The sequence below is a fragment of the Aythya ferina genome (assembly GCF_964211825.1).
Source record: "Aythya ferina genome assembly, chromosome: 5".
NCBI classification, from domain to species: Eukaryota; Metazoa; Chordata; class Aves; order Anseriformes; family Anatidae; genus Aythya; species Aythya ferina.
In genome coordinates this window covers 40730630-40755684 of record NC_140301.1, presented here as the reverse complement: position 1 = coordinate 40755684, position 25055 = coordinate 40730630, and the positions used below count along the sequence as shown (strand labels likewise).

Here is a 25055-nt window from a genome sequence, read left to right as displayed (position 1 = left end):
CTATACTAGACTAGAAATAGAATAACAAACAGTAGGAAGTCTCCATCAACACATGCTCATAGCACTCTTACCACTCCCATTTACTGCCCTAATATACTTTATAAAATTATCAGCTATGTTTCTTCCACTTTATGTAGAGAAAAAAAATATTTCTCACCTCTAGCACTCTACCAATGCAGGAAGAACATCAATATTACAAATTAAGGTTACCAAACATCAGTGGTACAGTTAAGCAAGAAAGAGAGGTGCAAGAATAGATAAAGACTTGGAATGTGATCTGCTATGGCATTTGTTATATAAACTTGTTTTAAAATGGAGGTGCACAAATTAAACGCTTCAAGCTATGACCTCCAGTATGGCAGAACTAATCTACCACTTAACTGTACTCTTACTAGAGAGGACATTAGCCTCGCACACAGTTCAAAAATGTAGGGTTCCATATCCATCTCATAGGACATGTGGGGCTCCAAAATACCACATCATGCATTTTGGACCTAGAGTTATGAATTCTCAATGTATGATCCAGTCAGCAAACTGAGAATGATGTAAGTAAACCATAGCTTCAGCTTGGATTCTTCTTCCTGTCAGACAAGGAAGGCACAAATCAGGACACCAGGACTGCCCTATTGGTGCTAAAGCAGCAAAAAGGGAAAGTGAAAGATAGAAATTACAGTTTGAGCAGAACAGCAGAAAGGAATTTTTGGGGAAAAAAAAATGTGGAAGCTTAGTCTGCTTCAGATTAAAAACATAATGATTGCCACTGAGTGACAGAAATACTTTGCTTTGCATAACCAAAGAAGTGGAAGTCAAAGCACAGCACAGCTTTTAAAATCTTTGAAAGCAGGTGTCTCACTAAGGCTAAAGTTGATGTGAGAGCATAAGGCTAGAAAATTTGTTAAAATTTGGTTTTGTTCATTTTTTTTTCCACTATATTCTTGTTTGATAGGACAAGCTACCTTGGTTCTAAATTGTGAATAAGACAACGTTCCTAATTAACGTTTAGCTGTTTTGGTCACTGTATAACCAATATGTACAATTGGCAGTGTCCCCTTTGCTTCTCACAGGTTGAGTAATAGAAATGGCAGTTGTCCTATCAACTAAGGCCGTTTTGGTATAAATATGACATAAAAGTAATCATAACAAAATAATAAATATTGAGCTCTTTTAAGGTTTTCATCAAGAAATCTCGGCACCTGTTTAAAAAAATATATATTTATTTATTATTAATTAATTTATTAATAACTAATAAAATAATATATTTATTATTTATTATAAATTTAATTTATTATTGAATTTATATAATAAAATTTATTATTATATAATTGTTATTATTATTGTTATTGTTATTATTATTATACTTTCTCCCATCAGTTGGTAAAATAAATGGCTAAATATATATTTGATTGCGTATTGAATGTCTTCACACTGGACCTGATTGGAATTGACTGAACTAGACTGAAGGTTTTCTTAACATCTCTACTGGTGTGGGCATTGTGTGTCCAGATGTCAAAATCTTACTGTGGCTCATGTGCATGTGAAATGCCACCTCTGGCCATTCAGAGCTCTTCTTCACAACATTTCTAACAGTTACACTCTCTGTCTTGCAAAGCCACAGCTTGCAAAGCCACAGCTTCTTCTGTCCAAAAGAGTAGTTCTCCATCCTGACCCAAAGGCATCGGATATGGGACTAGCTGCATGCAGGTATGGTACTTTTGGGTGAGTTTGCTCCCCTCCTGATAGCTTGAAGTGCAGGAGAACAAAGATGTGTAAACTCAGGCTGTTCTCTGTGTTAAGCAGAGACTTGACTAAGGATTGTGCTGCCAGTGTGCAGGGATATCTGTAGAGAGGGAGAGGGAGGGCTCTCATCTGCAGAAATACAGCATCAAACATCTGAATACAGTAGTGGCTGCCATCACATGACTGGAGTAGAGGCCAGAAAGCTTCACAGTTTTGCTCTGCTTTGATCACATAATGGAGAAACTCAGCTCAATTGCTTTTCAAGCAGCTAAATGCCCTGCTCCCTCCATATTTTGCTTGTCTGCTCGTGATAACTTTATTTCCCAAGAGCTCTAACAGCCACTAGAGTAAGACTCTTATAAATCTGAACTGCCTGTGCCTAAAGAAAATATGCTTTCATCAGTGTATTTTTGTGAAACCCCACAGGACCGTTCTCAACATTCCTATATAGCTAAGCCACAACTGCCTGTTGTAGCTATCTTCCCTGATTTTCAGTAATAGCATTATTCTTGTAAATTTCCAGTCATTGAGATTTGATCTGTGAATGACTAATATTGCATGTCACAAAGAGTTTCATACAGAACCTCACCACCCTTGCACAGACTCATTTCCTGTGGAGCCAACCATTTGTTATCAGGTGAGCTGCTATCTGTTATCTCATTAAATGTCTGATTTCTTTTTTTTTTTTTTCACTGCTCTTGGCATTTTATCTTCCTAGGGCTCTTCTCAAACCACCTGCTGCAGGTGCCTAACTGGCTGTTATAACTATTGCTCTCCACTAGTAGTAAAGTGAGCCAAGGTCTGGCAGGCTGAACCACATATTACCCTCTTGACCCAGGATGTGTGGGAGATATACCACCACCTGTCATAGGCATGTCCTGTTCCCGCCTTCCACCCCACCCCCACCCCCCACTTGCCAAACCTGTAAATTATGTCTTTGGTTCCTATTTAGTTACTCTTCTACCTAAGTGATTCATATACAACATGTGTCTAGCTAGCTAACAGGTCAGTTTATAGCGATTATAAGATGTTCACATGGTATAGTTCAGCCCAAAGAAAAAGATTGCCTTGGCTTGAACAGCTATTGCTTTTTGTAAAGGTGGAAAACACTGATAGTGTGGCTCAACAGGTAAAAAACCCATGGCAAGCTCCTTCTCCTCCTTAATATACTGTTGCTTTTCTGTTGAACTCACCCTGGTAAAGCTGGATGCTAACCAAGCTGTCATTAATTCCATCACCCCTTGGTCTGTTACAGAGTGGCTTCCCTTAAAGCTGGTCCCAGGCCTTCACATGGAACTGCACACATGAGGGGTATTACAGATCCCCGACTATAGAGCATGGAGAACCCACTGCTGTTATTGAACTTGTTTTCTAGACTGTCTTTCTCTTCTGTCATCTCCAGACCAGAAAGTCTCATTACTCTTCTTTTTCCTGTGGAGTTAAAGAGCGATTTACTCTCCCAAATCCTCCCCTGTTTTGACAACTGGAGACCATTAATAGATTACCATTAGTCTTTTGCTGGATAAACTGAACAAGGGGAGCATCTGACATCACCTACCAGATATTGCTCAGACAAGAAGGCATTCTGGAATCCTTTCTGATTCTTGTGTGTAGGGATACTTGAATTGGACACCACTGCTTTCCTGGTCTCAGACATGCTCTGTATGAATCTGATCTCTCCCTGTACTTCTCCTGATCCCAAGGACCATGCTCATTTGCTAAGGCACAGCACCACCCAGGACCTCGTGCTTGGTGGGATACCCAGCATGTCCACCCAGTGATGCAGTCTCCCATGCTGTAAGTGTGCTCTGCATCCTCAAGTAAGTTGCATGACCTTGTCTCCATGGTGTTAAAGGAACTTGCCTTCGTTTCAGACAGTAGATTGTATCTGGAGTCAAAATAAATTACCTCAATAAAAGTAAAGTTGGAGGAAGATAAAGAGGGAGGAAAAAAAGAGAAGAAAGTATTTCAGGGACTGAAGGATGAGCAGAATAAAGGAAGAGGGGAGAGTGATTACAAAGGAAAGGACAAGAACATGGGAAAGGAGAAAAAGAGGGGGTTGAAATAAAGCAGGAGTAAGAAGTTGGCACCTAAGTGAGAAAAAAAAAAAAAAACTTCTGAGAGAGGATGGAAAGAGAGCACTACAATGAGAAGGAACAACCTGAGCAAGAATAAAAGCAGAGCTAGAGAGCCATTCAGAGACATGTATTTGTGGTTCATTCTTCCTTCAACATTTTCAGGATGTGAGAGAGACCAGACCGAAACTGATCCAAGGTACAAAACAATAATGCAAGAGTAAGCTGAACAAAAGATGATAACATAGATGTGGAAGTCTCATTTTAGTAAGCTCTGCTTCATGAATGCTGATTCCTGTATCCTTTATTTTTATTGCTGGAGCATGAATGGTCCCAGTAATGGAAAGAAATAGCTGCCTGTCATAGCCATCTGAAAGTCACAAAAGCTGAAGCGAGGAAGATGTCTAGTAAGGCTGCTACAGAGGAGAAAAAAAAAATGTGATTGTGCAGTCAATCTTGTTGGTTTAGTTGTGTTCCATGGTGATTTTAATTACACTGTAACTTGAGCTAAGTCAAAGGATGGCAAGAATAGTGGCTGGATAGAGGAGGTTAGTGGAATGCAAATAGAAAGAAGTGGTGTTGGGGGCAGGTCTGATGGGCAGGGGGCAAAGCTGCTGGTGGCACCAGCATGACAGGGAGCTGCTCCCAGAGGCAGGCAGGGCTGGCAGTGAGGGATGACAGCCACTCATTGGCACGGTGATTCTGCACTGACCATGAAAGGGAGGGAGAAACATGTCCCTGCTGATGGTTAGGAGAGAGGAGGTCTCAGGGGTGTCATGGGAACAGAACTGCAGAGCTGAATGCTAGCACGGAGAACTCACTGTCCCAGGCAGGCCCTTCACAAAATATGAGGCCATACCTTGAATTCACTTGAGTTTTGCCATAGTTGACAGCAGTACTCCCTTACAACCAGAGGGGTATCCAGCCACTGGGTGGTAACTGAGCTTTCAGGTCGATCAGTAGTGGATGGTACTAACATCACTTATGCCACTGACAGACCCTAAATGAATACTGTTTGTATAAGCAATGATATCAGAGCTGTGTGCTCTGCAGCAATTGAAAGAAAAGTTATCTAGATGACTAGCACAGAGAGGCAAGAATTTTTGACCAAAGTATTGCTAGGAACATTAACATGTTGATTGAAATACACCTGACACTGCTACCCTGAGGGCTGCAAAGCCATGTAAGATACATGAAGTATTCACTTCTTCAGTCTATGCTGCAGCCTTCTTGTGGTAACAAAAAGCTACTGAAGGTCAATACTAAGAACACTCATTTTAGTGATGTGGGTATAATATTTGATTTTGATCAGGAAAAAGAAAGAAAGCTCAGAAAAGCGTTTGTTTCTATGGTATGTACTGCACATGTGGCCAATAAGTCTTATTATTGAGGGGAGGGATGGTAGCACATGGTGGCATGTGACACATTTAAAGGTCTCATATTTCTTAGCAGACAAAAGCAGTCCCAGGGCTGACAAATGGCTCTGAGCATGGAAGAGCTGGCTGCACCCCTCTGCTTGGAGCAGTGTGAGAGCAGGGGCCCTGGGGGCTCCTCTGAAAGCCAAGAACCCCCCTGCAGCAAACTTTTACTGCATCAGGGAATCAAGATCACAGATTTCCCCTTTGATTTTTTCAAGAGCTCTTGTCATACCAAAGAAAAGCCAGTATTAAATGTGTGACACCTTTGCCCCTGCTCTTTGGGGAGCTCTTATCACAAGAGAAACTGCATTTCTCTTTTCAGACTGTAGAAGGACGCAGAATGCATCACGCTTCCTTACAGTGCCCTGGAACATCAATGCTAAAGCAGAAAATTAGCGATGGACAGGTTGCAAAACAAATTGCATGAAGTTTCCTTTGTGAAGAAGCTGATCCAAGTTTTTGTTTTGTTTTGTTTTTCTTCAACAAAAACAGGTCTCAGAGGGCCAGGTGGAAGCCTTGTTGCTCTTTCCTTTCAAGACACCACCTAAAGTTGTAGATTTAATAGCAAAGTCATATTCCATTTCCTTCTGTTATATGTATGCATAGATAAGATTTTAATTTGCCTTAAGATTTTCATGCCATAAAAAGTAAGAACATTGTCATTTTAGTAAAAATTACTTGAACTCCGTGTATTATTTTCATAATCCCGTCTCCCACTCCTGTATATCAGCATTTTTTCTGTATAGACCCTGTGGCTTGTATAAGTCCTGCTTTTCTATAGCTGTTTCTTGACAGCAGGATCAACCCTACTCCTGCCAGGTGCTGAAACTACTGATCTTGCCTCAGCTGAATAAAAGTTGTGGGTGCGACACCACTGCTCTGAGCTCCGCTCTGTGGAATGCTACATTTGTATTAACATGTATCTTTCTTTGTGATTTTTTTTTTTTAACTGAAAATGATGCCCTTTAAAATCTCTTCCTGGAGAGAGAGAGAGAGTTGGAGAGAGAGAGAGAAAAAAAAATACACTCCCCTTGGAATTTAACCTTAATTTGAACCAAGATCGGTGAAAGAAAAGCACTTTCGTGCATTGTTCACCAGCTCCACCCAGCCAGCCCCTTATCTAACCTGCGTCTCTATTGCTTATAGCTTTGTAACTTTTGCAGTAGTAGGCTCCACATGCTCTTACATGCTTTAAAACCAGCTTGGAGACAGGGTGACACTACAATAGCAAGAAACACCTAGCGATCCTATCTTGCTAGCCCTTAGACTGTGCAGTGCAGTAACAGGGACTGGCTTAGAAAGGGCCTAGTGAGGAGCAGGGTGAGCAAGCAGCCCTCTTAGCCCTGGCTGCTGGCAAAGGGGACAGTGGCTTCATAAGCCCTAAGCCAGCCTCTCCCTACACCCCGAAGCAGGGGATTTTAACCATTAGTAACTCTCGGTTTTAACCCAATTCCTTGTGTTGTTTTTTTTTCCTCCTTTAGAGAGAAGCAGCCAACCCTTCATTTGCATGACGTCAGCTCAGGGTCAAAATTCACCTTTAAACACACACATAAAACAGCAAGCTTCCTTGTTTGCTGTTCAGAGGCGGACTTCCACTGCATGTCTCCTGTTGTCTGGATGGGGGGAACAGCCAGTGTATTGCCTTCCCATTACTTTTTGCTTCCTAGAACAGGCAGACAGCTGCTCCAGGTGTGGTCCACCTTTATGCTGTCCCCTGGCTTCCATCAGCCATCTGCTCCCTGCAGCCCTCTCATGCTCCCAGCCTCCCTCAATTTCTCCTGACTGGTAACCGCTTGGCCCACCTGCCTCTGCTCACCTTCTGCTTTATATCCCTCCCTTCCACATCCTGCTTCCTCCAGGCACTTGTTGCTCATTATTCCCACCCCCACATCCCTCGTGCTCCACTCTTACCACTTCTCAAGGGTTTATGTGAGCCTTATGTTGCCCTTTTAGCTAAGCACTGTCCCCCTTCACCTGCAGGCAGACGTGGCACACACCTGGTGGAGGGCAGTGGGTGGTGTCACCCTGCCAGCAAAAATAAAATGAAATAAAATGTCCATCACCTGGGGAGCAAACATCTTAAAACTGAAGGCAGGAATCAGACACTCATGATAGGTGCTCGAAATAAAGACCAAATTTTGTGCAGCTCACAAGGAAAGAGAGGATGCTATTAAATGCACAAATAACTTGCAGTGTATCCTCCCCTCTTTTAACAACCACCGGCTGCTTTTCTTTCAAAGAGAAATTTTGCGAAATGCTGTTTGTTTTTGTTTCAGGTGGACTGCAATAAAACCCTTCAAGGAAATACTGCATATAGCATTGTTCCTACTCTCCTCGAGTGTTTGAAGGACCCCTCAGAAGGAGCATGCACCGGGAGACGGGAGGGAGGAAGAAGGAAAAAAAAAAAAAAAAAAAAAAAAAACCACTAAGAAATATCAAGGAGACACGGTTAAGCATGAATCATTTCGGTCTCTCGGTTGAACCCGAGGCAAGATCAGATTTCACATCCACCCTCGACGGGGCTGGCATTTTCACACACGCTGCAAACCCCTTGGCGTGGAGGTGCCTTCATCTCGCGGTTACTACGGGGGGGGGCGGGGGCACTGGAGTGTATCGAAGCCAGATTTATTTATTTTTTAATTCTTGTTTGTTTGTTTTAAGAACACTGCTGATGCGAAGAACGGTTACTTGTGCTAAAAGAAACGAATGCCCAGATCGTACGGGCAGGCTGGGAGGTACCGAGGTACACCCCCGGGCAGCTGCAGCTCCCAAGTGCGGGGGTCTCCGGGGAAAAGCAGAGCCTCTGGAGCGGCTTGACTGGCGGGAGGAGGAGGAGGAGGAGGAAATCCCTCCGGCCGCTGCCCTGCGCTGACTCAGCAGCCGGGGCTGTCGGGGCGGGGGGGCTCAGCCCTGGCTTTAAGGAGCAAGAAGGGCGTAGGGGGTGGGCAGGACTACAGAACAGCGGTAGGTTGGCAAGTTGTGCCACATCCCCGGCACCCCCAGTGCCCCCGCCGCCCGTGGCAGCCTGCCCCCGGGCTGGTGCGCCCCTGCAGGAAGGAGGAGGGAGAGAAGGGGGGATGGGGGGGGGAATCCCGGGGAGCCCCAGAGCGCACCCCCCCGCCCCACAGCCCTGTTCCTGTACCTTCTTCCTCAAAAGCACCCCGTAAAGTGCTTTCCTTCCTCCCGCGAGGTGCCCTGATGTTTAGCAACCCAGAAAACATTTTGTAATTTAAACTGGTGTTATTGTATTATTTTGTATACACTTTTTTTTTTCTTCCACCTAGATCTCTGATTTTTCACGTCTCCTGCTGTGTTCATGCTGGCTCAGGCGTGATGCATGTGCCAAACCGCAAAGCCTATGGAGCACAGGTCCTTGCAGATGAGGAGAGCTTGAGCCTGCGACTTCCGTAAATTAAAGAGCTCTGTGTCTTAGTGTGTCTGTGCACTGACTGTTTTCAGAGGGTTTTAGCTGTGGTTTGCCACTCAGTATTGAAAGGTGTTATTGACACTTACAGGAGAAAAAATGACAACGAGATTTTTTTTTTTTTTCCTTTTCATTCATTTTAAGTATAATGGTTTCTCTTTGGTTTTCCTTCTTCTATTGTGTCCCCTCCTAATAGCGTGGGCACCGCCGTGGGAGGAGGACTGTTGCACTTCTCCACCGCATCGACACGTGCTCTGTGTTTGCTGCAGCCCGGAGTATCAGGCTGTTGAGAAGTATTCGATCCCAGATGTATACAGTGATGGTTCTTAGACTGCCCTGGCGTAAAGAATCCACCTGGTTGAGTACAGTGACCTTGCTTCCTCCGAAATAAAGAATTTGAAAAGCAATGACTCATTTCCATGAATGTCTTTCTTGATTAATACTGAGGTTTTTAATTCTATTCCTGTATTTCTAGAATGGCGGCAATATTTATAGTGGGAACGCAATTATGCCTTAGAAAGCATATTAATGCATATTAAAGACTTGAGTGTTACCTGAGACATAAAGGTGTTGTAAAATCTGCCAGTAGGGCAGACTGAAAGCCCCGGTCTCTCAGATGAAACATTTGCTAAAAAGTCCAGAACTACTGTGTGAAGAGCCGTCATTATCAGACAATATGTGAAAAACATCATTTCCCTTGCTCATTTTTAGTGCAAGAAATGTATCTTCATGGCATCCAGATGAGACTGTACACTTTTTCTGAGCTTTAACCATCAAAACCAGCGTTAAAAAAATGTTGCCGGGCTCTCGCCGTCCCATCCTGCCAAGTGCTGTGCACCTCCTAGAGGCACTCGGAATTGCTCTTATTTAATTAGGTCTTATTTACTTATTACATTCCGGTAACACATGGGTTGCAACACGCTCTGCAGCGGGAAAAAGCCGCGGTCGGTGCCTGGGGAGCTGCCCACCGGATCCTCGGCCCTGCGGCCGGGGCAGCAGCGGAGCTAGAGCCCGTAGCCGCCCCTCAGCATTCCGAAGCAGCTCTTCGCTTTGCCTGGGGGTGTTCGGATCTCAGCTGGCTTCGTGTGGAAAGCAGGAGCGGATAAAGGACGGTTTCGGTGGGAGAAGGAGCAGTCGGACACTGCTCCCATGCAGCAGCCGGCTCTCTCTCGGCTGTCTCTGCCACCCATCTGGGTTCCCAAACGGCTTGCACTCGCACAGACACACAAAAAGGGTTTCCCTGCATCAACCTGCATGTCCCTGACTTTCTGCGCTTGGGCGTTTGCTCGCTTCTTCAGCCTGGGAGAGCACGATCCCAGCCAGTCTCACCTTCGCTATTGCCAAAGGGCGCCAATAGGGATGAGGCAGAAAGGGTTTCCCCTTTTCGCCGGGGCCACCCCCGCTGCTACCCCTTCCCAGGGCGGCCGTGGGGACCCTCGGGACCCCCCAGGGCCCTGGACTTGAGGCCAAATTTGACAGGCGCCCGCCGCCGTTGTTTCATGGCGGGCTGAAGCCCGCGGATCGGAGTTTGGGGTCCGCACCTCGCTGGGCTTGTTTCCAAAGGGGAAAAGTTTCCCGTGGCTTCCCCTCCTCCGAAATTCCCGCAAAAGCTCAGAAATAAGGGGGGGGGGGGGAGGGAAGGGGGTTCCCCTCGCAGCCCCCTCTGCCGTCCCACGGATTGATGATGCTCCGTAATGCTCCGCCAGCACCACAGGGAAGGGGGCTCCGTCCTAAACGTGGCTGCTATTTCCATTTTCTATGCCTGATAGATTGCAAGGGAAAAAAAAATAGCGATCAATCCAAATGAAAGTGATATTTACGATATTTTAAATCCAATCGCCTCTGCATCTGTTTCATGGAAAATACAGCCGTGATTGGTAAAACATAAATCCACAGACCTTACTTCAACCTATGTGTTAAATCGTGGAATTTGGAAGGAAAAAAAAAAAAAAAAAAAAGAAAAAAGAAAAGAAAAAAGAAAAAAGAGGGAATTGTGTTTAATTTGGCGAGTCTCTTCTGTTTATTTTTGTTTAGTGCTGCATAGTATTACATGCAACTTTTGGCCCTGGGAGGGATGAAGGGCGGGAAGCCCTGAACTGATGTAAAACAGAAGAAATGCAGGCTACCTAATGTCTGACTGGTCCAGCGAGCTGGAGATGGTGCACTGTCCTGCTTTTTACTAGAAAGAAGTCTGGCGTGAAAGCAGGATCTTTGTTGCCTAGGAATTAAGTTGTAGCTGCTGCTTATTCCTTACCTGAACTCCTAATCCCCTGTTTGTGCTACAGCACAAAACAAATTATTTCTCGTAGACCAAAGAGCTCCCTTGTAACAATTAAAGTCTATTGTGTAAAAGCATAAATGGCGCATTGATCGTTAAGGTAAAATGACTTGTAAAAGGTAATTCTTGAAGTATGTGGTCATTTAATCTATACTTTGGAGGAGTCATTATGCACAGGGAAGTAAACTACAAACAGTAAAATGCTTAGTTAGCCAGTTAGCGTGTATGCTTTGTCTAAATAGACCTCAGTAGAAAGAAAGTGAGGTTTGCTCCTAGTTCTGGAGAAAACAAGGCATTTTGCTACCGTTTTCCCTGGGAATATCCACATTATTCCCGATTTTTCTTTTTTAAAAATTTCTTAAACAAATAAACGCACATGAACCTCAAATAAAAATAAAACCCCAAAGCACTTCATGAGGTGGGAAATATCCTGATATCCTTGAACCTCGGACTCTGCTGAGGTCAGTGCAATCTCGGTCCACACTCATTAGGAAAAAAAAAAAAAAAAAAAAAAAAAAAAGGAAAAAATCTACCCCCTGCCCAGGGAGTGTTTAAAAGGAGGAGTGTGGATCCACATAAACCAGTCCTGTCAAGGTCAGCTTTGTCTTGTGAAAGGAAAGGCGACAGGGTCAGCATTATTGCACATGAGGAAATCCCCACGGGGATGGAAGGGATGATCTCTCTCTCCTTCTTTCTCCCCCTTTGGCCAAGTGTCCTTCACTCGGGCAAGATTCCCACCGAAGCCGATGGGTATTGGCTTCGTCCCCTTTGGGGGACGCGCAGCAATCACTGGGAAGTTTGGAAAGGCGAATGGGTTCCTCGGTGGAAAGGCTGCGTGTCGCCGGCGTGCAGAGAGATGCGAGGGGCGGAGGTCGCACCTCGAGCCCATCTCACTGCCCGCGCCCGCGTGTGACACGCACAAGGCCCCGCAGCCGCCCGCCCCCCTTTAAGCACTCCTTGGAGTGTTTTGCTTGGCTTTGAAAATTAGCCTGTTTGGTTAACATCCGATAGAAAACATTTACGCTGGAAGCCAAACAGGCAAATATTTTAATCTCTCATATTAACACAGCGTTTTTTTCAATCGGGTGGGTTTTCTATTCCGATTATTTATTTATTTACATGCGCCTTCTTCATTCATTCGCTCCGTTCATTCATTCACTCGCTCGTTCCTTCATTCATTCATTCATTCATTCACTCGGCCATCACTTGCCCTCCCCCGACGAGACAGGGGCCGGCGGTAGCCCGGGATGAGCCCCAGGGGCGCCGACCCCCGCCGGGCTTTGCTGGCCTGCCCGTTGCCCTAAGCCGTGCCGGGGCGTGTTTGGGGCTGGAGCCCCCTCCCCGAGCCCTACCGAGCGTCCCTCCGGTGCCTGCGAGCAGGCAGGGACCGCCGAGGGCCGGCGGCCCCAGGCGGGGACCCCCCCGGCAGCCCTCCCTCTGCCCCGCCGGCACGGGGATAGGCTCGGGGCCGAGGCAGGGCAGGTAGAGCCGGACGGGGGCGGCCAGCGGGGCTCAGCCGGCCCGGCGAGGGAAATGTCAGGCACCTCTAAGCCGGCCGGTGTCCACTCGGCCAACCGAGGGAGGAATGCGCAGTCGGACCACCAACGTGCCTTGATCCGTACAATGCACCACTTAATACACTTCTGTAATTTAAACTGCTGGGGACCCCCTCCTTCCAAGCCGATTTTCGATATAGGTGTTTTCTCATCCCCCCCCCTTTCCCTTTGAAATGCCCCCACCCCCCTCACCCTCCCGCTCCCTTTCTTCTGAGCCCCGCTCTCTAATTCTAGATGAGTATTACTTTGCTCTTTTCGTTGGCCAAGCACAATTGTGTTATTGGAGATAATGAATTCAATCCCCATCAAAGAGTATTAGGAGCGCCTTGGCCCTGTAGTGCCTTTTTTCAAACCGGGAATGAAAGGCAGAGAGAAAATTCTCTGGGTAGCCTCCGCGATGGCAGCTTTTGAAGTGAAGGGAGGCGGGCATTGTTGTTCACATTTTTGTCCATACGGCTGAAGAAAGACCGGCGGCTTTTGATGAGAAGATGAGAACCGCCTCGTAAGTTGAGCAACAAGTTAGATGGCGAAGCCTTACCGCTGCCTACTGCCTGTGGATAACATATGTCCCGCATTAATAGGGGCTCAAGGGAACAATTGCCCGGGGGGCGGGGTGGGGGGAGCTGTGCACCGGCTAGCGGCTCCTTCCTCCCCCTTCCTCCGAACCCCGATGCCCCCATGGGGGTGTTCTTAAGGGAGACTCGAGGAGATGCTGCACGGCTCCCGGCCGGGAAGGGACTCGGGGGGTCTGGGACGGGCAGGGGGCTTCCCTCCGCTGCCAGCCCCCGGCCATACTGCCGGGGCTCGATGCTGCGAGTGTGTCTGGAGGTGAGGACATCCCCTATTCCCAAGCAGGAATCTTTCTCTTATTTGTATTTATTTGTTTCTGCTAAACGTGGAGTCGAGACTCGGTTTTGTTGCTCTGTTTCTTCTCCCTTGCCTTTTTGAACAACTTCATAACATACCTGAAGTCTGTAAAGTATTCCTTAGATAAAACAGCCAGCCAAGGAAAAAAGGCAGAGGGAAAACATATGTTGGTCACATCAGATAATCTCAGAACTGGAAAACTTGTTGCATACATTTGAATAAGTTCAGACATGCTCTTATTCCAATCTCCTGCCCCGCGGTTCAAAGATTCCCCGCCCCGGGGGCTTTATTATGCTAAAGAGGTCATTACTGAGAGTCACTATGGAGAGATCCCGGGTTTCAAAATGAGGCCCACCTCCTGGTCACCAACATGTTTACATTTTCCGCCGGTCATAACCGGAGGAAATGTGTGTTAGCAACCTGCCGGGCAGGCTCGAGGGAAAAAAAAAAAAAAAAAAAAAAAAAAAAAAAAAAAAAAAGAATAAAGGGGAAAATATATTTCAGCTGCTGCGCAGTAGATCGCAAATGTAGATGATTCACCGGGGAGCACTTAGAAGCAGAGGGTACAAAGGCGGTGTTTGCCGTGGGGATGGCTGCTGCCAGCGGACCAGCCCCGGCTCTGTGCGGAGGATCCCAGCCCCGGCTGGGGCTGGGGATGCAGGAAGAGCCCCCTGCGGAGCGTGGGCTCCCCCCGCAGCCTCCCGAGCCTCGACGGCACCCGGCACCCTGAGTGCCCCCGCCCCGGTTGATCAGGATGGTCTTCCCCATGGACGACCCCGGCACCCTTTTGCTGCCGAGAGGTGTCCGCAAGCTGAAATGCAGCCTCCTGAAGCGTGCCCGGCCGGGGATGCCAACCCTCCAGAAGCCCCCGTTCTCCCCCTCCCCCCCCGGCACCGGGTGAAGGCGAAGGACGGGGGTCGCAGCCCCACGATGGGTTGGACCACAGGTGGGCATGTGTCGGGCTGTCCCCGCCCGACAAGGCTCCGGAGCCCACCGGGCCCGGGCCCCCTGCCGCCCGCCCCGGTGCCGCCCCCGCGGCGCCCTGGAGCTGTCCCCGCCGTGGGGGGGTCCAAGAAGCATCCAGAGCAATAATAATAATAATAATAATAATAATAATAATAATAATAATAATAATAATAATAATAATAATAATAATAATAATAATAATAATAAATTCCCCATTCTCCCGGTAGCTCTCTCTTGGAATAACGAGCAGGTGTAGGAGCCTTTGATAGGAAAATTAGATTGCCAATAATAAATCAGGAGTGACAAAATAACAACGGAAACCGACGAGGAACTTCCCCTAAAACAACCCGGCTGGGCAAAACCCATCCGAGCAGTACTCCCGCAGCAGAGGGGCCATTCCGGGAAATGATCGTTTCAATGAATTCAGCTAAATGTAGGAGTTTTGGGGTGGGGGGAAGAGAGGAGACTGCGTTTATTTTTCCCTCTTAGACCCAAATGGATCCCGTCATGAGGCTACATCTGTTTTAAATCCTGATGAGTGGAGACAAAGGTGAGCGCTGGCAGTTTGATCTGTCCAAAGTTCAAAGATCTGAAATCTCAATGAGTTTCTGTTTGAGGTGAAGGGGAGAAACACAAACACCATGGCACGGCTTGGGCCAGAAAGTTGCGCGGTTCGGGAGTGAAATGCGAGGTTATTTACACTAATCTATCCTTAACTGCTACTTTGTCACAATGGGCAGAATAATTAGTAGAAAACAACCAGAGAGAACAAAGGCAGGTTTTCTTCCTATCACATCCCATTTTCCACTCTTCCCTACTTTTTTTTCTCCCGCTGAAAAGACCTGTAAATCGCAGAAAATGCACATTCTATTATTATTTTTTTAGCTATTACTCTGCATTTGCTGGTAGCCAAGAAACCCTGATTTGCTTTAAGAGAAAAAGTGACCCTTTTTACAATGCAGCTCTTGACATTTAAATAATCAAACTAATTGCATTTTTATTTTATCTATTAACCATTATCATGAATTTCCTAACCCAATATTGCAGCGTGGGAGTGTTGCGAGAACTTACGTCTACATTCCTTACCTCAGTCACTCTCTGTGCACTATTGTGATGTGATTTTCGCCTGGTCATTGTGTTTTGTGTGTATTTCCACTTGTCTCCCCTGGAAACAAATACATATTAATTATATATATGTTAATATATACAATATATGCATCTATACACCTCCCGAGAGAACTTTTCATCCCATGTTTATGCGAGGATAATTTGCTTCTTCACGAATTAAAATCATCACCCTGAATGCACATGAGAAGTGTATATTTATTAAGTGTCTGTTTTAAAACATTTTTTTCAAAGCGATTAAACACGTCTAGGCACACACGTACGCCTAGATCCCGTTTTATCACAGCGGAGAAGAAATAATACAAGGTGCGTTATTATCTCACTCAAGCGTTTTATCTACAATATTGCTGTAAAATTAAAAGAAAGCCAATTGCTCTAGTTGGAGTTACAGCAAGGGAATTCCTTTATTTCTGGTTTGTGCTGACGGACCAGTACCATTCAAGTATTCAGTATCTACTCCACAACTCGAAACAACATCTGAAGCTACGCCAAAGGCTGGAGTGTTTTCTTGCGCCGTTCTTTTACGACCTGCTTTTTATTGACTTAGTTTCTGGAGGAAAAACTGCTCGGGAAATATTTTTCCTCCTCTTCCCGTCCCGCAAATTTTAAATCAATTCCTTCCACTAACCACACACCCTGCCATCGTTTGTCGATGTAGCTGCCGGGCTTGTCCATCCAGACCCCTAAAATGAACTTCCCTTCCCGATTTTGGGTGCCGGGGGCTGTTTTCATCCCCTTGACTCTCCCCACCTGCGGAGAGCAGGGGCCGTGCGGAGGTGCCCGGGGCCGGGGCCCCCTCCCGCCGCCCTCCCCCCCGGCGCTGCCGGCCCCTGCCCCAGGCCGGGGGCTCCATCGGCGCCCCAGATCTTCCAGTGTCTTCACGGAGAAATCCCCCGCCGCCCTGACCGGCTCCCCGCTTGGCTTTAATGACGCTAAATGAGCCATTTTCGCTCCCTCGCACGTGGCCGGTTGGAGATAATTGCCGGGCAGGAAAAGGCGAAGTTCCCCTATAAATTGCGGCGGCGGCCGGAGGCTGCAGCCCGCCGGCTCCCCGCTTTGCCGGTGGCCTGGGGCTGAGTTCTGGCAAGGCAGAAAAAAAAAAAAAAAAAACCGCCCCCCCTGGCTGTTTCCCCCCGGGCGGAGCCACCAGTCCGACTGGAAGGAGATGCTCGTAAGCTCCCCTCTGAACATTACGGGGCGGGGGGGGGGTATTCTCCTTTTCCATGGAGCCCACTTCCACCCTTGTTTTGCACCGGGGTATTCGTGAGCACGGGATTAAGGCCGGGCAGGTTGGAGCTGGGCAGAAAGCAGGGGACGTTTCTTCCCCCTGTTGACTTCCAACATGCTTTTTGCGACGACCCGCATCCCTGCTGTGTCAGGGAGCCACTGCCCGCCTCGGCCACCATGTACCCGCACCAAGAAAAGGAAAGAATATGGCCTGGGTGGCGGCGGGGCACACGCTGTATCCGTGACAGGCTCCACTCCTTATCTCTGAGAGGTTTGGAGCCGCGTTGGTCCGCTTAAACCCTTTTACTGCCCACGCCCCGAATATTTCCATTACACACGGTCTGTGCTCCTCAGCTGATATGTGAGACCTGCTGCCTTATCGCTGGCGGTCGATTGATATTTTCTGTGTACAAGCCCAAGGCATTAAATCAATGTCTCCGCTCCGAAGTGGCATATTCTCTATAGGCTGGTCTGTGGGAGACAAGCGAAGTCCTGCTGAAAACGGGCTTCGTCCTGCCTTGATTTCGCACGAAGCTCCTTTTGGCAGAAAAAGTGGGACTTTAAATAGCATCCACCTGCCTGAACTTGGTGCTGAGCTACCTGGAGCTGCCCCTGGCTTCGGGGAATTTGGTATTGTTGGGTGGCTCACAAAAGGCAGCGGGCAAAGGGGCTGAGCCCAGAGGTTCTGGCAAAAGCTCCTGTTCCCAACACGCTGTCGGACCCACCCGCGGTGGGGTCCTCGATCCATGTCTCCGCCGACCGAGTGCCCCCACGCCACAAAATGCCGGAGCCGGCAGCGCCGTGTCCTCGTTCCTGCCACCCACACCGAAGGTGAGCCCCCACAGCAGAGGGGCTCTAAAATATTTTTTCAAAAAATTTTTTTTTTTTTCTCGGTAGCAGCTTTGGAGGAATTCTCTTAGTTTGTGAGATTACCATGTGGTTGGCTTGGCTTTTCTTTTTTCTCCCACACTTAAATTTAGTTTGTCGCCGCTGTCCCTAACCCGTCAGGGGGCAATTATGTGCTAATTACGGGAATTACACGGGCCTTTTATCCGGCCGTCTTGCACGGGGGCTGAGCACGGTGAAATCTGTTCCCGTTTAAACCCCTCCCGACGATGCCTAGCTGGGGAGCAGCGCTCGCCAGCCGCCCTTAGCGGTGTCAGGCTGAGGCTCGGAGGCAGGACTTGGGCTCGGCCTTCCCTTCTCGGGGAAGTGGTGTCTCATCCCGGCCTCCTCGGGGCGAGAAAGAAACTAAAAGAAAAAAGGCAGCGCCGCCCGCACGCACAACGCCCCGCGATAAAAAACCCGCGCACGCCGGCGCAACCTGCGCGCCCCGCGCAGCGCTGGTCCCATCCTCCCGCAGCCACCCTGCCGGCCCCTCCGCGCCAGCTCCGCTCTGCAAACCGCTCCTCTTCGCAGTCTCCCTTCAGGGCTCCCTTTACTTTTATCGCAACTGGCTCTACTGCCCGGCTCCCGCCCCATAAATTTGGAAATAAATTAGCAGAAGTCGTTCCTTGTTAACATTTGATTTATTTAAAGTCCTTAACTGCAAATGATCAAAAACATACTTCACGCGTTAAATTCTCAGTTATCGTTTTAAATCAAAATATTTTTTTTCAATTACAATCACATTTATAAAATTAACAAAATTTCTTAAATTCACTTGTAATTCTTTTTACTGTCATTTAAAGCAATTTCCAGCTGTAAAGAAAGAAAAAAAAATATAAACCATGCAATAAATTAAGAACATTGAGACAGCGAACAGGAATAATAATAAAACCCGTCTGGCTATGCTAACACCGTGTAAAACTGTGGAAAGTGCATTAACACTGGATGAAACAAGCTAACGATGGCGATAATTAAACGGCCACAAAAAAAAAAATAAAATAAAAAGGTGTGGAATTTATTAAACAAGTCGGAAAAGGAGAGAGAGAACGAGCTCTCCTCTTTTCCTCTTTTCCTTTCGTTTAAAAGTCAGCGTTTCCTGGGGGAGAGGGGAAATAACCTTGTTTTACGTACATAGCCCTAGCTGGTACACAATGAAGAGACACTGAAATTAAATAAGCATGTCATCCACATGTTGACGAGAGTTCCTGATGAACGAGAATCTTCAGTAACAGATGGGAAGAAAAAAAAAATATCCAACTGGTTGTGACCTCTTGTAACTTTATATTACATCCCAAGACAGGTAACACTTGAAAAAAAAAATAAGAATAAGGGTCGTATCCTGCACTCCAAAGCTCCAGTTGGTCCCCTCGGGAGTGCAGGATCCGGCCCGCAGCATCTGGGTGTATGCGGGTTGTACTAGCCGAAGGTTTATTTTGCAAGTATCAAAAGGATGATCCGAGAAAGTAAATAGTCCTCTTGTTGCTTAGAGATTCTCTTAGTGTTTTGCTACTTCACAGCAGTATTGTCCTTCAAAGCCTTTTTAATTAAAAAAAGCCTTAAACGTCTACTCGCTTCTTCATCTCCGTATTGTTAAAGTATTGCCACATACCTGTAAACTTACATGAGATTATAGAGCACAGAAGGGGGGGATGAGGGGGCGGAAAGCACAAACAAGTAGTTTACAAGCTCAACATTTTTTTTCTTCTTTTTAATAACACCCTGCAAAGGCTACGGGGATCTCGGGGGACCGAGGCCGGCGGGCGGGGGGCGAGGGCGGGTATGTACAATAGGGAGGCGGCCGGCTTTGCAGGAGGTCGTGTTGGATAATAACAGCACACGACGCGTCGGGAGACAACCAGAAAGTAACAGTCCTGTGCACGCAGCGTGCGGGAACACCTCGGGGGGTCACAGCTCGAGGGAACGGGGGATGGAACCCGAAGGGGAGCGGGGCGCGGGGTGCGGAGCTACGAGGTGTTTAGCACGGGTCTGGAATACACACCTTGGTAGTAGGAGGGCTCCAGGGCCGAGGGCTCGATGCTGCTCCGGCCCGCCATGGAGGCGCTGCCCAGGGGTAGCCCGCCGGAGATGCCGGCCCCGTAGGAGGAATATTGCAGCGCCTGCTCGTAGGCTTTGAAGTCCAGCTTGTGCTGCTGCTCCGAGGAGGACATGAGGTTGTTGATAGAAAAGGGGTGGTTGAAGGAGTAGTGGGGATCCCCTTTGAGGTGGAGCTGGGGTTCGTGGGCTAAGGAGTGAGGGGGGTGCGGGACGGAGGCCAAGGCGGGGACGGAGCTGATGGTGGAGGAGGCGGCCGAGGCCGAGGTCTTTAGCTCCGTGCTCGATCCGCTGTGGTCCATGGACGAGGGGCTGGTGGACGGGTTGGAGCTGGAGAGGGAGGTGGCGGTGTCCAGCTGCGCCGTTTTGCTGTGGCCTCTGTGCAGGGGGGAGTTGGAGCTGGAGCTGGAGGCCCCGGCCTGATCTTTCCTGCCCTCCTGGGGGGCTTTGCTGTTCGCCGGCTTCTCGCACTTGAAGCGCTTTTGCCGGCGGAGGTAGCAGCCGTTCTCAAACATGTTGCCGGAGTCGGGGTGCAGGGTCCAGTAGGAGCCCTTCCCGGGCTTGTCGGGGGAACGGGCCACCTTGACGAAGCAGTCGTTGAAGGACAGCGAGTGGCGAATGCTGTTCTGCCAGCGCTGCTGGTTCTGCCGGTAGTAGGGGAAGAGGTCCATGATCCACTGGTAGATTTCGCTCAGCGTCAGCATCTTGCTGGGCGCCTGCTGGATGGCCATGGTGATGAGGGAGATGTAGGAGTAGGGCGGCTTGGCATGGGGATAGCTCCGTTTGAACGTCTTGGCGTCCCGCGTCCTGCCCAGGTTGGACTGCGTGTAGGCCATGGGGCTCATGCAGGGGTTCATGCTGCTGTAGGGGCTTAGCCCGTTCATGGGGGCGGGCTGGGCCGACATGGCGTTGATGCCACCGGGGCTCAGCGCCGTGCCCATGGCGGCCACGCCGGCCGGCATGCCGTTCACCGGCCCCGCCGAGCCCGCCGGCATCCCGGCCACGGCACCGGGGCTTAGCCCGGCTCCCAGCCCTGTGTTGGCGTAGGACATGTTGAAGGAGCCGGAGGTCATGTTGCCGCTGGTCGTCATGGTGTTCATGGTCATGTAGGTGTTCATGGTGTTCATGGAGCCCAGCCCCGAGTTCATGTTGCTCACGGGCACCGAGGAATAGGCCTAGGGCAGCCAGACGGAGAGAGGGGGTTAGGAGGGAGAGGAGGGGCAGCCCCCGCAGCCCCTGACCCGCCGGGGCCGATTCCCGCCCGCCCGTCCCCGCCGCCCGGCACCGCGGGAGCGCTGCCCCGGCTCCCCTCGGAAAGGCCGCTTGCGGGATGAAAAGGCCAATTCATATTTAGGCGTGCCTATAAATAAATACACGCGGGCACACGTCGCCGTTTTCCCGGCCCGCCGAGCCTCGGCCGGGCAGCGCCGACCGCGGCCCGCCCGGGGCAGCTCCGCGCCCCGCACGCTGCGGCTCTGCCTGCCCCGGGAGGAGCTCGCCTCCCTTTCTTCCCCGAGGTCCTGTAAATTTTGGAGTCAGATGGGTTAGCAGAACGTTTAAAGCCATCTGATTATTGAAGCTGACGGGTGTACGACGTGCCAAGGAGAGAGATATCTGCCTGCCCTTGCTCAGAATAACCTTGCTCATCTCTCCCCCCGCACTGATTTAAATCGCTACACTAGGTGTGACAGCATCTTGTCACAAATTAAATGAAAATAAAAATATTTTAAAAAAACTGACAGCTCATGTCGGCACGTTTCACGTACGGAAAGGTAAAACGTGCTTCCTCTTTGAACGCATTTGCTAAAAAGTCAGTCTATGAAGTTTTTTTTTTTTTTTTTTTAAAGAAAGAAAGAAAAATAAAGAAAACACAACGCAATTTCTCCGTAGTATAAACAGCCTGAGCTTTCCCTGCCTGTGATTTTCTACAATCGTCCAACGTGCAAAAATTGTAGAGCTCTACTACTGAACACAACTCTTACAAAATGCAGAACCTTCGAGCCTGGGAATGATGAACAGGAGGGAGAAAGACGTTGCAAGATGTATTCCCAGTTTCCCTCGAACAAAAGCAATAGGGGTAAGGGAAGGATGTTCAGCGACGGTTAAATGTCACTGTAAAAATCGCTGTTATTCACTACAAATTCCACGAGCTTTATAAATGCGGTTTTAATTTAGAGGATCACGGTAATTATTGGCGAGGATACAGCGCGGATGGGTTTTCCACCTTGCATCAGTGTAGTGATTCAAATTAAATAGCACGGGAGGAGAAAAGATAGAGACTAAAAAATAGCATAAGGGAAGGTCGCTTAACTTTATGTTCGTGGATAATGAGCATGGCGAGGATAAATGACTGTGGAAAAGATACATAATTAGGATGACCCTTATTTGCCCTTAGCCGGCTTCCCTCTATTAAACAAGGTGCCAGCAGGGTGACACGTATCTGCGTGTGCCCGCGTGGCCCTATGGGTGCTGGGTGCAAGCCTCGGGGTGCAGGGACGAGGCGTGGGGACTGTGCAGCCGTGTGTCCGGGTGTGCTGATGCAATGCCTGTAAGCGCACACCTAGGTGCCTGCTTTGCTACCACACTTCCTTAAAACGGCTCCTGCCCGGCCAGCGATCCGGGGGGGTTCTGGTGGTGCTGCCGAGCGCTGGCTTCTCCCGGGGACCCGGGCAGAGCCGCACCGGCACGGTGTAAAACCAGGGCCCCCACAAGGCCGGGCTGTACCCGGGGGCTCTTCCGTGGCCCACTCCCCGGCCGCGTTTGGGCCGCTGCTCCCCTTCTCTTGCACCGCGCTGGAAAACAGCCGGGGGCCGGGGCCACGTCCCGGGACGCCGCGGGCCGGCTGGGGGCGGCCGGGCCAGGCCGGGCCGGGGCCGGGGCCGGTGCTGGGGGCCGGGGCCAGGGGCCCCCTCCCGGTGCGGGGAGCCGGGGCCCTCTCTCCGCAGCGCCGCCAGCCGGCCCGCGGCAGCAGCGCACACCGCAGGCGAGCCGTCTTGAAAAGTACGAACAAACGGCTATTTATTTATTTATTTCTTATTTCTTTTCCTTGTTTTTTTCCTTTATTTTTTTTTTCTCCCGGCTTTACCAGGTGAGGACCCCAGCGGGGGGCTCCGGACCTCGCGGGGGGAAGGCGCTGCCCGCGCCCCGGGGCGCGCCCCGCTCCCCGCCGCTGCCATATGCCGGGGGCCGGCAGCGCGGCGAGTCCCTGCCTCGAGCCCGGAGTTTTCGGGGCGCTTTTGTGCCCGCCCGGAGCGGAGATCGAGCCTTTCGGGGGAGCTCAAGGGTTGCCCCCGGCCTCCTCCAGAGGGCTCACAGCCGCCCCGGTTCTCCCTCAAGCGCCTCCAGGCCGGGTGGATTTCCTCGGGGAAGCCTGGCCGGTTTCAGCGTTGGAGGGGAGAGGCACGTTTGCGCTGCCCGGAGTGCAAAGCGATTCCCGCGGCCGCTGCCCCCCTCCAGACCCCCAGCCCTCCCTCCGGCCCCCCTTCTCCCTTGCAGAGGGCAGCAGCGGAGCCAGAGCCTGGGATTTACTCACCTCCTGAGTGTCGGCGTAGTAGCTGTTCCAGTCGCTGGTTTCATGCCCTTCCATTTTCACAGTCCCTAACATTATGGAGCCAACCTGCCCGGTGTAACCATCCAGCCCTCTTGCAAGCGAGCGACGGGCAGCAGGAAAAGAGCCCGAAAGCCCGACCTAGCAGGAAGTCAGCTCCCAGGAGAGGCGGAGGGTGTTCAAATCTCCTCTATAACAAGCCAAAAATAAGGCAGGGAGCGGTGTGGGGCGAGACAGTTGAGAAAGTGAGGAAGTGCCGGCTGGGATGTGAGTGGAGTTGAGCTGATGTGGATCTTACGTCGCAGAAGTACCCACCTCCTCCTCCTCCTCTCCCCATTTGTCCGCCGCACAAAGGCGTTCGCACCTACAAAGCCGGAGATGCACCTGCAAACAAGGCAGTTCCCCTCGCCTGCAACTCCCCCCGGGGCGGCACTTTATTTGCAAAGCAGCGTAATTGGTTTAAGCTTGCGGGAAAAGAAGAAGAGACGGAGGTGGGAGAGGGGAAAGAGAGTAGGAAAGGGGGGGGAGGATCCCACCCCTTTCAGATGGACAGAACAAATGCTAGGAGGGATCGCTGGAAATGAAACGAGGCAGATAAGGGAAGGGCAGCCCCCTCTGTTTGAATAGAATGCAAAAGGCCATCCAGCCTTAAACCCCCGAGATTAGGGGCAATATTTACTAAAGTCCGGTAGATGCTCCTTTAACTCGATGGCCGGGACGTGCTCCAAAGTCCCAAGCCCCGCAGTCAAACACGCTCCCCCCGCTCCCCCCCCTTCAAAGCTAGGCACGGCGCAGGTGCTTCTGCGCCCCCCGCCCCTGCCGCGGCGCCCCCCGCTCTGCGCTGCGGGCGGCCAGCAGCGCCTCGGAGCCCTCCGTGGGTTGCACGGAGCCTCGGACCCCCCCCCCCCCCCTTGGGCTGCCCGGAGCCCTTCAAACGGGGCTGCCGCCCTAGGGCTACGGTGATGGTGATGGTGTTTCTTTCTTGGTGTCTTGCATTTAGAAACCCCGTGAGTCACGGCGCAGAGACACAACACTACAGACACATGCGGACAGAGGCTTGAATGCGGATTCACCGAGGTTAACCTCCACTTGGCAAACATCAGGTGAGTCACTGGAACCGTTTAGTATCTTTACTAAGGAAAGCCTTCAGGTCAGAAGACTACTTGGGAAGCCTTCTCTGGTGCCAGGCACCCAGGAGCAGCAATTAGAAGTAGTAGCTATCTCCTTACCAATTTCTCGCTCCTCACCTTGATTTCTTGAAAGGAAGAGGGGAGGAGGAATCTACGTGGGCTGGAGGGCAAAAAGGGACAACAGCGATAAAACAAATCGACGTTGGAAAAAGCTCCTTAAAAATATGGATGTAGGGAATCGCTCAGTCTTTGCAGACGGATCTAACATACCCTTGTTCTGTTCCTACCCTGCCCGGCTCTTTGAGTTTATGTCAAGACCCGAGACTTTTCTTGGGTTTCTAGTCTTGAGCTTTTTCTCACCCAGTTACTTTTTTTTTTTTCACCTGATAGCAAATAAATAAATAAATCCAGAAATGAAAATAATAAATACCCCCACCTACAAAATCAACCAACCAAACCAACCAAATAAACAACATCCCCCCATCCCTGGCTATCTGGGGAATAGAAATTTGGAAGGGAAATACAGTTTATTGGGATTTTGAAAAACTTTGGCGTATCATATCATGCAAAGTAAAATACACAGCTGGGTCTGAATTTCTCCCTTGCATGTTTATTGTCCAGTAAGATAGCAATTACTCCACACTGATTTGTCCTCCAGCGATCTGCGAAAACGTGACCGTCAGTCACGATTTTTTGAAAAAAAAAAAAAAAAAAAAAGTTTCTTATACAGAGGAACCAGGGATTAAAATGACGAGATATAGGTTA

At 49.5% G+C, this 25055-nt stretch overlaps 2 protein-coding genes across 2 annotated transcripts in view; one reads left to right on the top strand and one right to left on the bottom strand.

Moving 5' to 3' along the window:
• The window catches only part of MIPOL1 (mirror-image polydactyly 1), a 205431-nt gene extending 196370 nt beyond the window's left edge, over nt 1-9061 (top strand). The window contains exons 16-21 of the mRNA XM_084521480.1: nt 1616-1701; nt 2261-2374; nt 2993-3534; nt 7507-7792; nt 7892-7965; nt 8515-9061. The gene's annotated coding sequence lies outside the window, so the exon portion shown is untranslated. The remainder of the gene's footprint in view (nt 1-1615; nt 1702-2260; nt 2375-2992; nt 3535-7506; nt 7793-7891; nt 7966-8514) is intronic.
• A 9122-nt stretch (nt 9062-18183) lies between these two features.
• FOXA1 (forkhead box A1) lies at nt 18184-23505 on the bottom strand. Its single transcript, XM_084522409.1, has 3 exons — nt 23146-23505; nt 19561-20788; nt 18184-19170 (listed from the first exon to the last, which is right to left on the bottom strand). The coding sequence occupies exons 1-3, from the start codon at nt 23215-23217 to the stop codon at nt 19118-19120; spliced, it is 1353 nt and encodes a 450-aa protein (XP_084378535.1). The 5' UTR covers nt 23218-23505; the 3' UTR covers nt 18184-19117.
• Nucleotides 23506-25055: the final 1550 nt, after the last annotated feature.